The sequence below is a fragment of the Delphinus delphis genome, chromosome 13 (assembly GCF_949987515.2).
Source record: "Delphinus delphis chromosome 13, mDelDel1.2, whole genome shotgun sequence".
NCBI lineage: Eukaryota > Metazoa > Chordata > Mammalia > Artiodactyla > Delphinidae > Delphinus > Delphinus delphis.
The window spans coordinates 83746536-83762257 of NC_082695.1; the positions used below are offsets into that span (position 1 = coordinate 83746536).

At 36.3% G+C, this 15722-nt stretch overlaps 1 protein-coding gene across 6 annotated transcripts in view; it reads right to left on the reverse strand.

Moving 5' to 3' along the window:
* NETO1 (neuropilin and tolloid like 1) overlaps window positions 1-15722 on the reverse strand; it is a 98907-nt gene that overhangs the window by 26676 nt on the left and 56509 nt on the right. For all 6 annotated transcript variants that reach the window (XM_060029213.1, XM_060029214.1, XM_060029211.1 and 3 more), the window contains exon 7: window positions 11809-12037. In XM_060029213.1, coding sequence (XP_059885196.1) covers window positions 11809-12037 — 229 coding nt within the window. The remainder of the gene's footprint in view (window positions 1-11808; window positions 12038-15722) is intronic.

Genomic DNA, 15722 nt, shown 5'->3' on the forward strand with positions numbered 1-15722 from the left:
TTTTGTATTTTTCTGTAGTGAAAAGATATTTAGTTTTTAAATAATTTCTTTATATAGAAGAATATTTATTCAGTGGTTGGGAATGAAGGGAACATGTGTTTAGATATACGATTACCATTTGGCATTATGAACCGTTGGTCTTCAAGTCAACTAAGTTATGTTTTCATAATCTCAGACTAAAGTTTGTCAGTTTAATAATAATAAAAAAAATCTAACCTATTGTGTTTAGTTGAATAATGGCTCCCAAGTTTGTCCACACCCTAATTCCTACAACTTGTGAATGTCACTTTTTATGGCAAAGGGATTTTGCAGATGTGATAAAGTTAAGGATTTCAAAATGGGGAGATTAGCCTGGATTATCCAGGAGGGACCTGTGCAACCAAAGGCGTCCTCACGAGAGGAATTTAGAAGCTCCAAAGGACAGAACATGATTTAACAACGTAGCAAAAAGAGATAAGATGATACCTTGCTGGCTTTGAAGAAGGAATAGAAGGAATCCACAGACTGGGACAGGTGAGGGAACGTATTCTTCCCTAGAGCTCCCCTAGAAGGTGGCCTTGTTGACACCATGGTTTCAGCCCAGGGAAACCTATTTCAAATAATACGTTTGTGTGGTTTTAGGCACTAAGTTAGTGGTAATCTGTTACAGCAGCAATAGGAAAACTCGTAGCTGATTTCTCAGGGTAATCAGAGACCTGCCCCACTAGGTTCCACAGATGTAGCTATGGCTGCACAATATCAAAATGGGGAAGGAAAGGTCAGAAGTGGGAAAAGGGAGGAAAGAGATCTCTGAGGTGGAAGAGCAACAGTTTGGAACCAGGACACCCTGACAATTTGTGAGTCACAATTAGCTGGGAACTGTGTTAAGAGCAACATTTTCTAATTCTTTACATAGTTTAAAATATCAGAGCAAACATTTATTCATATCACCTGCGAGAGAACGGGCTGATGCTACTCTACCTCTACTGTTCTAAGGACGCTGCAGAAATGTGGGCTTGGCCACCAGTATTTGCCATGCAGTAAATCAGCCCTCAGTTAAGTGTGTCTTTAAGGTAAATGGTGGAGAAATTCTACCGTAGGCTGTAGTGACTCTTAAGTCTAAAAGAGTATGTTATGAGACAGAAATGTGGTATCCTCAGCTGTTGCATAATTATCACCCCTCCAACAAAACCTCCAATGATCAATTATTATTTTCTGAAATCATAAATGAATCTTAATTTTCCCAATAAAGAAAATAATGTATAACCTGATATCTTGTAATAACCTACAGTGGAAAATAACCTGATAAAAAAAATGTATATATATAACTGAATCACTTTGCTGTACACCTGAAACTAACACAATATTATAAATCAAATATATTTAAATTTAAAAAAAGAAAAAATTATATATCTTGTTTTCCTAGATTTAATAAATCCCTTCAGAAAGTCGTATCAAATTATATTTATTGCTTTTAAAATGTTTACTCAAACAACAACTTTTTGTTGGAGAAAAATCATAAAATACTGATAGTAAGCCTCATCCTAAAAATAATGTTAATTGCACTGCCTTCTACACATATGTATTACATATATAATAGATACTGTATATTAAGTATTTATCACACATGTTTACAAGAATATATTTGTAACGTACATGTGTTTTGCTTGCCACTTGTTTTTAGAATTTTATTTTTTAATATAGTTTATTGGCAGTATCCATCCAACACATCATCGTAGCAGTTACAAGAACATAGGCATGTTTCAAGAACCATTTAACCAAGCCATTTAGGAAATTTTCATTTTTTAAATGATTCTAAACATTCTCATCCCTGGTATCTATTCTTAGATTCATTTTTTAGATCAACAGGTAAGACCCTATTTTTGGTTTATACCTGTTTTAGAATTTTGATATATAGTGCTAAATTAAGAAAACTTTTATTTTCCTGCCAGCATACATACATTTTCATTTCACCACACCATCTCCAGAACTGGGTATTTCATCAATGCTAATTTTTTAAAACAATTTGATACCTGAAAATGATGTCTCATTCTTATTGAAATTTGTGTCTTTTTGTTTACTGATATGAATAGGTGTTTGTTTCCTATACCAGGAGGCCATTTACGCTTCTCTATGAATTAACTGTTTACTTTATTTGCCCCATTTTCTATCGCTATATAACATTTTCTTATTGTCTTATATAATCTGTATTCTTTTTTTGTTTATTGTTGCTTATTTATTATTTATTTTTTTGAAGTATAGTTGACTTACAACATTGTATTAGTTATAGGTGTACAACATAGTGATTCAGTGGTTTCATAGATTACACACCATACAATCTGTACTCTTTTTTTTTTTTTTTTGCGGTACGCGGGCCTCTCACTGTTGTGGCCTCTCCCGTTGCAGAGCACAGGCTCTGGCCGCACAGGCTCAGCGGCGATGGCTCACGGGCCCAGCCGCTCCGCGGCATGTGGGATCCTCCCGGACCGGGGCACGAACCCGTGTCCCCTGCATCGGCAGGCGGACTCTCAACCAGTGTGCCACCAGGGAAGCCCACAATCTGTACTCTTTACAGGATAATAATATTTGCCCACTGCCTATCCTTTATGTTGCTAATTGTCCTCCAGCTCAGCTTTTCCCTTTTATTTAAATTTAATTTAAATTACATGTAAAAATTTAAATAATAATACATCTTGAATTTTGTATATTTGTATATAGTGATATGTCCCCTTACCCATGGTGTGTTTTATGTCTACTTTATTGAGATATGCCCAAACCTGACTCATAGTCAGCAATTTCCCCATCATATTTTGTGTATTGTTGATATTTAACTCTATGCCATCTGGTATTTACACTGCTATAAGACATATATAAGTAAATCATTCCTGTATTAATAAAGTGGTCTTAATCTTTTAAAAATACAGCAATTCATAATGACGAGGCTTGGAGATCTATACCCATAAAATGTTAATTTACATTTAAATCTATGTTGTAATTGGTCACCTTGCTCCCTCTAGCACTTACAATTTTCTTTCCTTGCTGAAATACATACAGAATATAATGCCTTTTGATCTTAGCATTTACCCCAAACTTGTAAGTGTGTTTTGCCTAGATTTTTCTAGAGGGAAAATTAAATATTATTGTTGAGAGTTGATTATTATCCACCTTTTTTTTTGGTGTATTTTCTCAGAGTGTTACCGGCCTCTGTGCACTTTTACAGTAATAATCAAATTAAAATCTATATATATTTTTTTCCCTCTAGGAGCCATTAAATTTAGTTTATTGAGGTGATATGGTAATTTTACTGGTGCATTACAAAATGGGGAATTTGCACTACCTCGGACAGAATGCAAATTGGCTATACAAGAGGCAGATGGCAGGCCAAACCGTGTTCCAGACAAGAAAGGATAAGATAATAAAACTGAAGAGTGAAATAATAAACAATTATGGTGACAGAAGAGTAAGGATCCTACTAGTATAAACAAATGATGGAGAAAAACAACTATACAGGGGGCTTCCCTGGTGGCGCAGTGGTTGAGAATCTGCCTGCCAATGCAGGGAACACGGGTTCGAGCCCTGGTCTGGGAAGATCCCACATGCCACGGAGCAACTAGGCCCGTGAGCCACAACTACTGAGTCTGCGCATCCGGAGCCTGTGCTCTGCCGCGACAGTGAGAGGCCCGCGCACCGTGATGAAGAGTGGCCCCCGCTCGCCGCAACTAGAGAAAGCCCTCGCACAGAAATGAAGACCCAACACACCCAAAAATAAATAAATACATTTATAAAAAAAACTATACAAGAAGAGAATTTGGCTTCTTAGAATACAGTGTTTTAGTGGGTAATTTACTGAAGTAAATGAGAAAGTGTGTGGCGGGAGGGACAGAGTACCAGATACAAGGGAACGTTTGCTGAAGTGAGTTACACACTTGAATTCAATTTGAATGAGTGGGGCTGCACCTCAAGAGGAGCAACCTTCTTATTCATCTTCATGCCATCAGTGCCCGGGCACTTCCTTGTTTACTGAAGGAATGACAGAATGAATGGAGGAACACAAAGAAGTATAAAAATGAAAACTTATCAATGACTAGGTAACACAGTAGTAGTTGCTCAACTTTAGGGTCAAGCTGATGCTGGAGTGATTATTTTTCTTATACTGCCTACAGTTCTATCTTGTCACATGTCTTGAACTACCAAATTTAGGAACAGTAATACATTACTAAATAATAATATATTTATTAATATATTTAATCAATATATTAAGTAACGTATATAGATTGCATTTGGGTTATCCATTCTATTAAAAATTACCCATCATTACAACAAATATGCTTCAGCCTTCTATTGCTGAGTAATAAATTATTACAAACGTTTGGGCTTAAAACAATATCCACTTAATATCTCCAGCTATGCAGGTCAGAAGTCTGGGTTGGGTAAGGTCTCTCTTTATGATCTCACAAGGCTAAATCAAGGAAGCAGCTGTACTGGGTTCTCTGGAGCATGGAGGCCTCTTTCAAGCTCATTCAGGCTGTTGGAAGAATTCAGTCTCCTGTGGCTGCAGAACTGAGGTTCCTGCTTTCTTGCTGGCTGCCAACTGGGGGACATTTTTAGCCCCTAAAGGCCACCATCATTCTCTTGGCACATGGCCCTTTCTGTAACATGGCAGTGTGTTCCTTTAAGGCCAGGAGGAGTACTGGCTGCAGCTTATAATGTCTCTGACTTCTTCCATCCCTGACCTTTAGAATTTCTTTTAAAAGGGCATAAAGATTATTATCAAGATTTGTTGAGTATTGTCAGACCAACCAGGATATCTGGTACACTTCTATAGAGCAATAACAACCTATCCGAAAGAGATATTAAGAAAACAATCCCATTTATAATTACATCAAAATGAATAAAGTACCTAGGAATGAATTTAACCAAGGAGGTGAAAGACCTGTACTTGGAAAACTAGAAGACAGTGGTGAAGGAAATTGAAGATGACACAAATGGAAAGCTACACCGTGCTCAAGGATTGAAAGAATTAGTATTGTTAAAATGTCCATCCTACCCAAAGCAATATACAGGTTCAATGCAATTCCTGTCAAAATACCCATGGCATTTTTCACAGAACTAGAACAAATGATTCTAAAATTTGTATGGAACCACAAAAGACCCCAAATAGTCGAAGCATTCTTGAAAAGAAGAATATACCTGGGGGTATCACATTCCCTGACTTCAGACTATACTACAAACTACAGTAATAGAAACAGTATGGCACAAAAACAGACACATAGATCAATGAAACAGAACAGAGAGCCCAGAAATGAACCCATACTTTCATACTTTCCCAAGCCTCCCAAGAGTATTGTTTTATTACAGCATCAACTCAAAGTCCTAAATCTCATCTAAATCTCACCAGCTCAAAGTCTGAAATCTCACCATCTAAGTCACCTAAATATTGTGCAGACAAGGCTCCTGGGGGCAGTCCTTGAAGGAGTCTGGACTTCAGTTCCTGAGGTACAGTTCCTCTCCATGTGGACCCATGAAACCAAAGAGACAAACCACCTTCCCCAAACTCCCAACACAATGGTTAGACAGGCATCAGAAAATAGTTACAGAGATTCTGGTTCAAAGGAGAATGAAGAGTAAATAGGAGTCACTGGTCCACAACAGTCTTGAAATCCAGCAGGGTAAATGCTGGATTTTTCTTGATTATATTTCCAGTTCTAGGACTATGCCTCTGTAGCTGTGGACTTTGCTCTCCAGGCTCTCAGTTCTGCTCCCTTAGTCATCCTTCTTTTCTCATGAAAAGTAACATGTATATGCAGCTGAGTGGTAGTATCAGATTGCTTCAGGCCACTAGAGCTTTAGGGTTCTGATAACTGTTTTCATTTGGTTCTCTCCTTCCCTTTCAGTCCAAGCCGACAGTGTTTCTGCTGAAATAATTTTCTCAAGAGGCTTGTGGGTCTTGCTTGAAATTCACTGGGCTTTGTTCTCTTAGACAAATACCCCACCCATAAATCTATTTGAGAGCATCCTTTCGCTCCCTTGGTTACCACTGTAATGGCTGAGGGTCATTGCCCTTCCCCTCCTGGAGACCCTCTAGCTTGACTTAGAGGATCTATAAGGTCCAAATTTAACCTCTTCTTTGAAGGGCCTTTTAGTTACTAAACACTGAGATTTTTTGATGTTTCTGATGGTTGAGCAAAGGTTATACAGTCATATTCAGCCTTTTCTCTCTGCCGTATTTTCAGCGTCATTTCTAACTTTTAACACCTTTGCCACCTGAAGAAGCTGGGGCTTTAAAAACCATCCAGTCCTAATTCCTTTTAGTTTAATAATTCTTTAGATTTATTTCTCCCCTTCCTCATGTTACTATAAGCAGCAAGAGAAACCAGGCTATACCTCCACCACTTTTCTCAGTAGTCTACTTAGTTATAGAGCCAATGTTTGTCACTTACAAGTCTGCCTTCTGACATCGCTGCAGGACACAATTTCGCTACACTTTCTGCCACTACAAAACAAGGATCGCCCTTCCTCCAGTTTCTAATAAATACTCCTCACTTCTATCTGAGCCCCACTGGCAGCCCTCCAAGTCCAGGTATATTTTAACCACCTGTCTGAGGCAATTTAGGCTTTTTCTGTCATTATTCTCAAAATTCAACCAACCTATGATCACTGCTTGATTCCAAACCTGTCTCCACCTATTAGGTATTTGTTATAGCAGCATCTCACATACAGTACCAAAATCCGCAATAGTTTTCTATTGCTGTGTAATAATCACCCCAATTTTAATATCTTAAAACGACACCCAATTTTTATCACACAATTTCAGAAGCCCAAGAACTGGATCTTTTGCTAGAATCTTACAAGGTGAAATCAAGGCATCGGTTGGGGCTGTGGTTTTCATCTGATTCTCAGGGTTGTCTTCCTAGCTTATTCGGGTTGTTGGTAGAATTCAGTTCCTTGCAGTTATACAACTGGGGTCCCCATTTACTTGCTAGTCAATGGCTAGGGATGTTCTCAGCTCCTAGAGTTCACCCCTGTAACAGGCAGGCAGTTCACAACATACCTGTCTGCTTTCTTCTTCCAGGCCAGCAGTCTTTCTGACTCATGCTTCACCTTATTTTGGGGAGCTCGCCTGACGAGGTCAGGTCCACCCAAGATAATCTCCCTTTTGATGAACTCAAAATCAATTGACTAAGACCTTATTTACACCTGCAAAATAACTTTTGCCATAGAATGTAATTTAATTACAATATGATATTGTAGGATTCTGTGCCTTCCACAGAATCCTTCAATTCAACTCCTCTTTAAAATTAAATATTACTGTATGTATATTTCTTTACTGTAAATAAATCTGTAGTTTAGGCTCTATGGCCTTTTGCCATAAATTGATATGAAATGAAATACAAAGTCTCATTTTAGCAAATTATTGTAAACATTGTTCCCACATCTTTAAAATGAACAATTTTCTTTTCATCTCTTTTTACTTACATGTCTGTTTTTAACAGAAATAGGCTGCCCGTTAATCAAGCATTAAGTGATTGAGATTTTATCATGGTGTAAATAAGAGCCGAAGAGCAGCTGAAGGTAGAACTTCAGAAGTCACAATGAGACATCACTACTGTATTCATTCATTCTAGTTACTGCAAATTCACGGTGTGTTCAGGAAAAGGCAGGATCAGAAAATCTGGCTTGTGACTCAATGTGAAGAGGTACATTTCACGAATGTCTCCATTATACATATACAATACTTAAATATACAGTTCTATCATAACTGATCATGCGTTTTCATGTATAAGTATGCTCAACATTGAAATTACACTAACCATAATGAATTCAAAAAATTTTAGATGATTTTTTAGAGCAAGACCAACGTCTTTATGAAAAGTGATGCAAATGTGTAAAACTCTATTCTTATAGGCAATCTTAAATTGAGTCACTAAAATAAAATATAGCATACTTTCAAGATCAATGTGAGAATTATTCAAACTATTCCGTCTTTATCTCAAGTTGGATTCATTCTTCTTTATCCTCAGCTGTGTTTCTAACCTGATTCTCATAATTGTTGATTTTTGACCCAAGAAAGCAAATTAGTCACAGTGGTTAATACGTTTTCCTCTTCATTTCAGAATATATTTAAAGTTTAAATAAGTCATCTTTCGTAGAGAATACTATCCGAAATTAATACCTAAAAATTTGAGGTCTTTTTCGGGTGCCCATATATGTGTTCATCTCCACTGTATAGATTATTTAAGAGTGGACTGAGCATTCTGAGTAAGCTGAGTACAAGATGCCATTTGAAGTATTAAAAAGACTATAATCTAATGAAGTAAGACAGTGCCTATTTGGTGATAACACTGATTGTTTGTTCTCTGGTTGATAGGCTTCAAAGTTGTTCTAAACATTTTTTTAACAGCAGCCAACAGCACTGTGATACCATTAATCAGGGCAGCAATCTCAGGCAGAGCTGAGAAAAGGCTGAGGTGAAGAGTTAGCAAGACAGTAGGGGCAGGAGTATGATATTTATAGGACCTATCTAGGGAAGATGTTATTTCTCATGACACAGTTGAAGGTAAATACTTCTCAATTCAGTGATCTTATATTCCTCCCATTATATTAGAGGATAGTTTTCATTGTTGCAAATGTTGGCATTTAATCCAGACTTTTAAAATTCTTCTAAGGTGCCTGTGAAACCTCAAAGTGGGATGACTCACAGTAAGAATTTCTACGCCTCTCTCTTATACACTCATCCTTTCCCTTTACTGTAATTTATTCAGATACAAATGTAAAAATAAAATGAGTTGAAAATATATTCCCACTTGCATCCATTAGTCAGGTCTTAAATTCTTGCCTCCGTGCTGTTTTCAAATCATTAAGCATGGTGTTGAGGGTATTCAGGGAAAGTCAGTTAACTTCCCTGGGTCTTTTCTTTTTCTGTTTGAATTCATAAAATGTTTGAGATAGAAATAGATGGCTTCTAAGCTCTTATCTAACTCCTAAAAATATCCTATGGTCCTAATATAAGACGTTTTGACAGATATTAGAATAGTGTTGATTATGCCCTAAGCACTTTTCAACACTGCACTTGGGGATACCACCTAATAAACAGAGGAACCAAGAAAAATATCAAGGTGGTTTCTCATTATTTGAGTAAGAAAAAGCTGGTCATTGACTCACATCTCTAATATTTATTCCATATGTGTGTGTATGTGGAATAAAGATTAGAATCACTCATTTCTGAATAAAAGAATTGATTGAAGTCTACTTCCTGTTGTTTTGAAACTTTTCATCTTTTATCGGGAATACCTTGATTTCAAAGCAAAAATACTTAGTCTATACCCATATACTCCATCACACGCTGACTTTGATTGATCGTAGGCATGGAATAGTAGAATTCTGCACAGTTTTAGTCAAGGCAGAAAAAACAAAATATCATCACAAAACTGCATAGGCAACATGACCAGAGGATAAATTTGTTTCAATCAAAGCTTCCTGTAAATTTATGAGATAATCATGGAAACTGCTACGTAATACTCACTCAGATGAGCGTGATCGTCCCTCCACTGTGTAGGAACATTAAGTGGCTTTCTTAGGGAGAATACCCTGTTTCTTCTGGATTAGTCACTGAAAGTTCACCCACTTGAATGACTTCCAGAGATCATTTAATTACAGAATGAAAACTCTGTCTTTTAGCTCAAAAATATCTCTAATGATATAATTCACCATTTCTTATATAAGCAGAATTTTACCAGTATGATAGAATTCACCATTTCTTATATAAGCAGAATTTCAAAGTCTCACAGGTCTTAATCTTCGAGATGAAAGGGACCTTAGACGTTAGCTAGTCTTCCTTTTCCCCTATCCAACCTAGACACTTCCCCTACACCATTCACGCCCGATGAGAACCCATTTCTCATATAGCCTTCTGTGGAATAGCCTCTGTGGGAACCCATTCAATTTTGGAATATTGCCGCTCCTATGATCTAGACATTTCTTCTTCCTAAATTACACTCAAATAGTTTCCTATAATTAATTTAACAAACATTAATCTTACCTCTCAAACATTAATCCGTATCACCCACCTTAGTCTAAGGTAGTTATCACATTTTGAAAAAAAGAAATCTGTAAGATAAACATTCCTTCTCCTTTGCCCTTTTCCCATGATTCCAGATGCTTCTGCATCCCGGTCAGCCTCTTCTAACTGATGACTCTGCTCCTCAGTAATAACACCCAGAAGAGAACAGGCTATGTGATTTGCATTTTGACCAGTGCAGCTTCCTACAGGAGTATCTTCTTTGAGCTGTTTATTGCATTTTCCTTAATATAAGCCAATACTGCCTTAGATATTTTTTGTCAATTCTTTAAAAAATTATTGGCTTATGTTGAGTTTGAATGCAATAAAACCTTAGGAAGTCCTAGGAGTCAGAGTTTCTTTACTTGATATATGAAACGTAAGAATACATATTTTAATTTATCCTTACTACATTTTATGGCATAGCTTTGATAAAAACTACATATTTTTGTGATAGTTTTAAAAACTCGATTATATCAACTAACATATTAACTAGAACTTCCGTATGTGTTAAATTAGAAAGTTCTCAATCTGTGATTATCCAAGACAGACAAAAATATTGAGTAAGGTACACTCTGAGCCTCACCAAAGGCACAATCGACCGGATATGGTAAAGCAATCATCGGTGAAAACACCAAATGTGCTATCTTACAGCCTGAATTTCTTCAAATTCCAAACAAGAAAATGATGAGGGTTTTTTGGCCAGATACCTTGCTGAAATAAAGATGCACTCGTTCTAACACTTTGATCAACTCCTGAAATGAAGACATAGATAGCAACGTGCTGTTGAAATCTGCAATAATCTTGGGTGGGAGATTTAACATACTCTGTGATGGTATCAAGATTTAGAAAGACTGAGTGACATTCAGTACTTCTGGGGCCCTAGAATTCTCCAACTGGGTAATTAAAGAGCAACTTAAAGCCCAAACTATTCATTTATGATACAAAGTAATCATCTAATACATTTAACATTTATGAATTGAAAAAACAGTGACTGCTCTATCACTGAGAAATCCTTGGCATTTCAAAAACATTGTCTTTTCTGTTTTTTAAAAATGTATAGTTTCAAATGGTAAAGGACTGATTCCTTAAAGCTTAATTTCTTAGGTTTATTTTTCATTTGTATAAATTTATTAAACATGAATTATTCAAAGCTTCTAAAGAACAGTTCAAACATATATCTATTCATATAATTCATTATTTGTTAGAACAGGATTTTCTAAAATTTCTGTGCTTTGCCCATAACTCTGGGTGTCATCCATTGAGCCGTTTAAACTATTTTCTGGAACTTTTTCTATTTACTCTCTTCCCAAGCAATTCTCCCTCTTTGCCTACTTTAGTAGGAGCTCTGTAGTCACAGACCTATTTGAAATCAGTGGGACGGCAAGAGAAGCTTACTAAAGAGAACCTACCAAATATTTCTATGCAGGTTTTTAAGACTTAAACTTCATTTGGAAGCTGCTGCCTCAGTTCCATAGCTTGGTAAGAGCTAAACAAAAGACAAACAAAATTCATCATTTCCCAATTGAATAGTGTGAAGTGTCTTAAGCAAGGCTACGATGCATATGCCGATATAGGTAATCAAAAGGTAATATGTAACTCTCCTGTCCCTGGACCAAAGTGAAGGAAAGGGAATCTCAGCGATGTGAACAACTTACTAAGGCGCAGCCTGCTGTGCTCAAACTGCATGAAGAAAACACCATCAACAGTTTATGAGATTTGCATCATCTGACACATTCGAGGGATAAACAGTGAAATGCAGAGATTCTTACGTTCTTGAAAGGATGTGAAGAGCATCTGAAACCGGCTGTTGCGACTGCCCTCGTCCGCCCACATGCGGACGACCCCGAGACCTGTACGGAGCATGACGTCATTGGCCACAGTGCTGCAGAACTTGGCTTTCAGATCCTCCACGGAGCTGCTTCCATCATACACCGCCACAAAATTCCTTTTGCATTCATTTGAATTCTGCATCTCATAGTCCAAGAATCGTAAGTAGATCTGTAAAACAACAAAGATAGGATAATTTCCCAGAATGAATACAGGAAAGTAGTTCGCTAAGCACCAGAACTTCCTTTCTCTTTCTGTCTCACAAGACAGTCTTGATTGCAATCAATCTTATTATTTTTTCCCTGTGGAAAGTAAAGACGTATGACTCAGATCAACTTGTGTTTAAAATTGTTTTCAAATGTTATTGTCCTTTCTTTAGGTAAATGTACCATGTCCCATAGCTGAGTATTTTTACACAAATGATCCTTATTTCTTCTCATAACTTATCTGGAATCAGTTATTAGTTTTCATACTTACACACTGTTTTATTTTAACCAGCACAAATGTGTTTTAAATATTCCTGATACATTTTTGTTACAGATCCGTGGCTTCAATCCACTTCCAAAAATTCAGGGAAATAAATAATTTGTACGAATATCAAACAAAACGAGAAATGGTTTCAAAAGACCGTCTCTGATTTTACTTTGTTTAGATTATTTCACATAACTATGCTGCTTCATTTTTGAGGTTCAGAATATTTTAAAAAGCACAGCTAATCTATGATCATTCTCACCGTAGCAGGGTCAAGGCATTTTAAGTCCACGTAAATAAAAATTAAATTAACACTTAATGAGTAAAAAGTACCGTATGTATAACCTACTTTATAGATTACTGTTAAATACTCCCAACAACTCTATAAAGTGGCACATTTTATTGTCATGTTCAGGAAATGCAGACTCGGATGGTATAAACTGCAAATTAGACACAAGTTCCTTCCAACTCTCTAGTCCATAATCCTTCCACAATATTATATTGCTTCAGACATACTGTTTTAAGAGCATCAGATATTATTTGACTCTGCACAAATATGCATTAAAAATCACAAACAATTAATTCAACCAATGATAAACATTTATGTATAATGGACTACTACTCAGCCATAAAAAAGAACAAAATCCTGCCAGTTGTGACAACATGGATGGACCTTGAAGGTATTATGCCCACATGAAGGAAGTCAGGTGGAGAAAGACAAACGCTATGATTTCACACATATGTGGAATCTATAAAACAAACAAACAAAATCAAACTCTTAGATAGAAAAAACAGATTAGTTGTTACCAGAGGGGAAGTGAGTTGAGGGTGGGCAAAACAGGTGAAAGGGGTCGACTGTATGGGAATGGATGGTAACCAGACCTGTGATGGTGACCACTCTGCAGAGTACACAGGTGGTAAATTATAAGGCTGTACACCTGTAACTTATAGAATAATAATATTAAAAAAAGAAGGTTCAGCCCTCCCCCTCCCCAACCACGGCGGCATGATTCTCCCTTTGTGCTAAAGTATTTTGAACATATGTTAAGCTTTACTTACAGGTTATATGTACTTTTTGCTAAACTGTGTGTTCCTGAAAAGCGGGGGTGGTGGTGTACTTCTTTGATTCGCAGTGGTACACCCTGTGCTGTGTATGTTAAGCACTCACTCCATAAAGTTTGCACAGATGTACGTTTAATGACCTACTGGTTGGAAATTCTGTTTTCTTTATTAACTTCATTTTTTCAGCATCTGTCTCACATTCATTGGGCACCTATACCCCAGACTTTGTTTTGAGTGCCATAAATCATGATAATTACATAGAATAATTGACATTTTATTATTTGCAGTAGAAAATGACATGCAATCATTTTCAAAACAAGGTATTTATAACTCTAAACTATGACATAAAAGCATATACGTCATATGTTGCAGACTCATAAGGAATTGAGTGTAAATAAAATGTGAGTCCCATGGCAGGAAATCGTCACATAAGTCTCAGGAGGAAGAACAAAAAGAGAAAAATAGGGGGAAATGGACAAAACTAAGAAACAATGGAAAGCACTGTAGTTTCATTATGCTTTGCATGGTGAGCAGGTTTTCATGTATATGCAATCTGTAACATCTCAGTTGGAAGCTATCCCAAAATTCCCAAATACTTTGATACTGACTTTAAATTAACTGCCATTACTGCGATCTTATAAAACATACAGCCTAGGAAAGCCTGCCTGTTCTTCATTCCTCCGTCATTGCTTTGTTTTATTCTATGAAAAGTTCAAATATTACTCATGTAGCCCATCTTGGATGCACTCTTCCCAACCAAATGTTACATTCCTGAAAATTATCCAGAAAATTCCAAATTGTCCACCCTAGGAAGGCATATCTGAAAATGTTAAACCTTCCAAGTTTCTACTAACTGGTTTGTTTTTCAAATTTTCACAAGGATTTGTAAAAAGGAACTGGGTCTGTAGTTAGATGACCTTTACCAGGAAGCTGGAGCACAGGAGACAAAATAGCTTTTGCTCAAGGAAAATAAGTAAATCAACGTGAAAGCCTTAAGTAGTATTAAAATCCTAAACTTTTGTTTTAAAGAGCGCTTCACTAGCCCCATCCTGAATAAAAGTAAACAAATTGAAAACACTATAAAAATATAAAAAATGTAAATACCTATAAAATCTAGGTATTCTTAGAAAGTAAAAAAGTTGTTAAATGCAACAAAAATCAAATATATATCTATATTCTCAAATACTATACAATGACTCCAACATAGTTTATTAGACCTCAAAAGAATATGCAATTACAATTGTAAACGTACATAGTTACTAACAGGAGAAAACACTGAGCAGGGTAACTGAAAACCCCTCCCTCCAATGCTCTTACAAAGCTATAAAAAGCAAACACCATCCCCACAGAAAGAAAAATAAAGTAATCACTTGACTAATTCAAGAAAGAAACATATTTGATCCTGTGACATTTTCAGGTTGAGTGATTCAGTGGCCGAACATGTCTGAACAATTATTTCAGAAACACAACTTAACATACTAACTTAGTATTTGCGTCGTGTACTGGCAATAACTTAAGACATTGAGCTAACACATTATTTCACTCAAATCTCTCAACAGTAATACACACTATTATAATAACTATTTTAAAATGAAAAAACACACCAAGGTTTAGAAAAGCTAAGTAACTTTCTCAAAGTGACACAGGCCCTTTAGTAATAGATTGGTATTGAACTCAGATATGCCTGACACTTTTCTCCTTAGTATCAAACTTTGCAGCTGCATATAAATTTTTTGAAAATTTTCAAAGACTGATATTCCAGAAAGAATCTTATAGTCTTGAATAAAAACAAACTCCAACAAAATCGACAAATAAGCAAGCAAAGCAAAACCATTTCTAGTTTTCTAAAGGGGCTAAGAAACATATTGACGATTGAGATATGAATAACATTCACAGAAAATAAATGTGTCTCTCTGAAGTAAATGGCTGTCTTAACTTTTCTTTAAAAATAAGATTATCTTATAGAAGAATACTGCTGTAGTTAGAAAGACAATTTGCATATTCGGCCCATGTGTTCTCATTTGACAGTTCTAGAGAGTGTGAACTTCCACAGGAGGTGAATGGTTTGCATTCTTACATGAAGGGCAATGGCTGAAGTCTAAGAACCTTCTGTATCGAAAGACTATTCTTATTAGACAGAATACTATTCATAGAGGAAGTGAACGATTACAGTCACTAGATTTTATATATTCACTCCTGAAGCATTCAATCATTTAAAATTTTTTTTAATAGTTTAAAAAAAGAAATAAAATATTCCAGTGGGTATTAGCTTTACTGGGCACAGAGGTGTTGCTGCAAAAGCCAAACGCCATTAGCCAGAAAA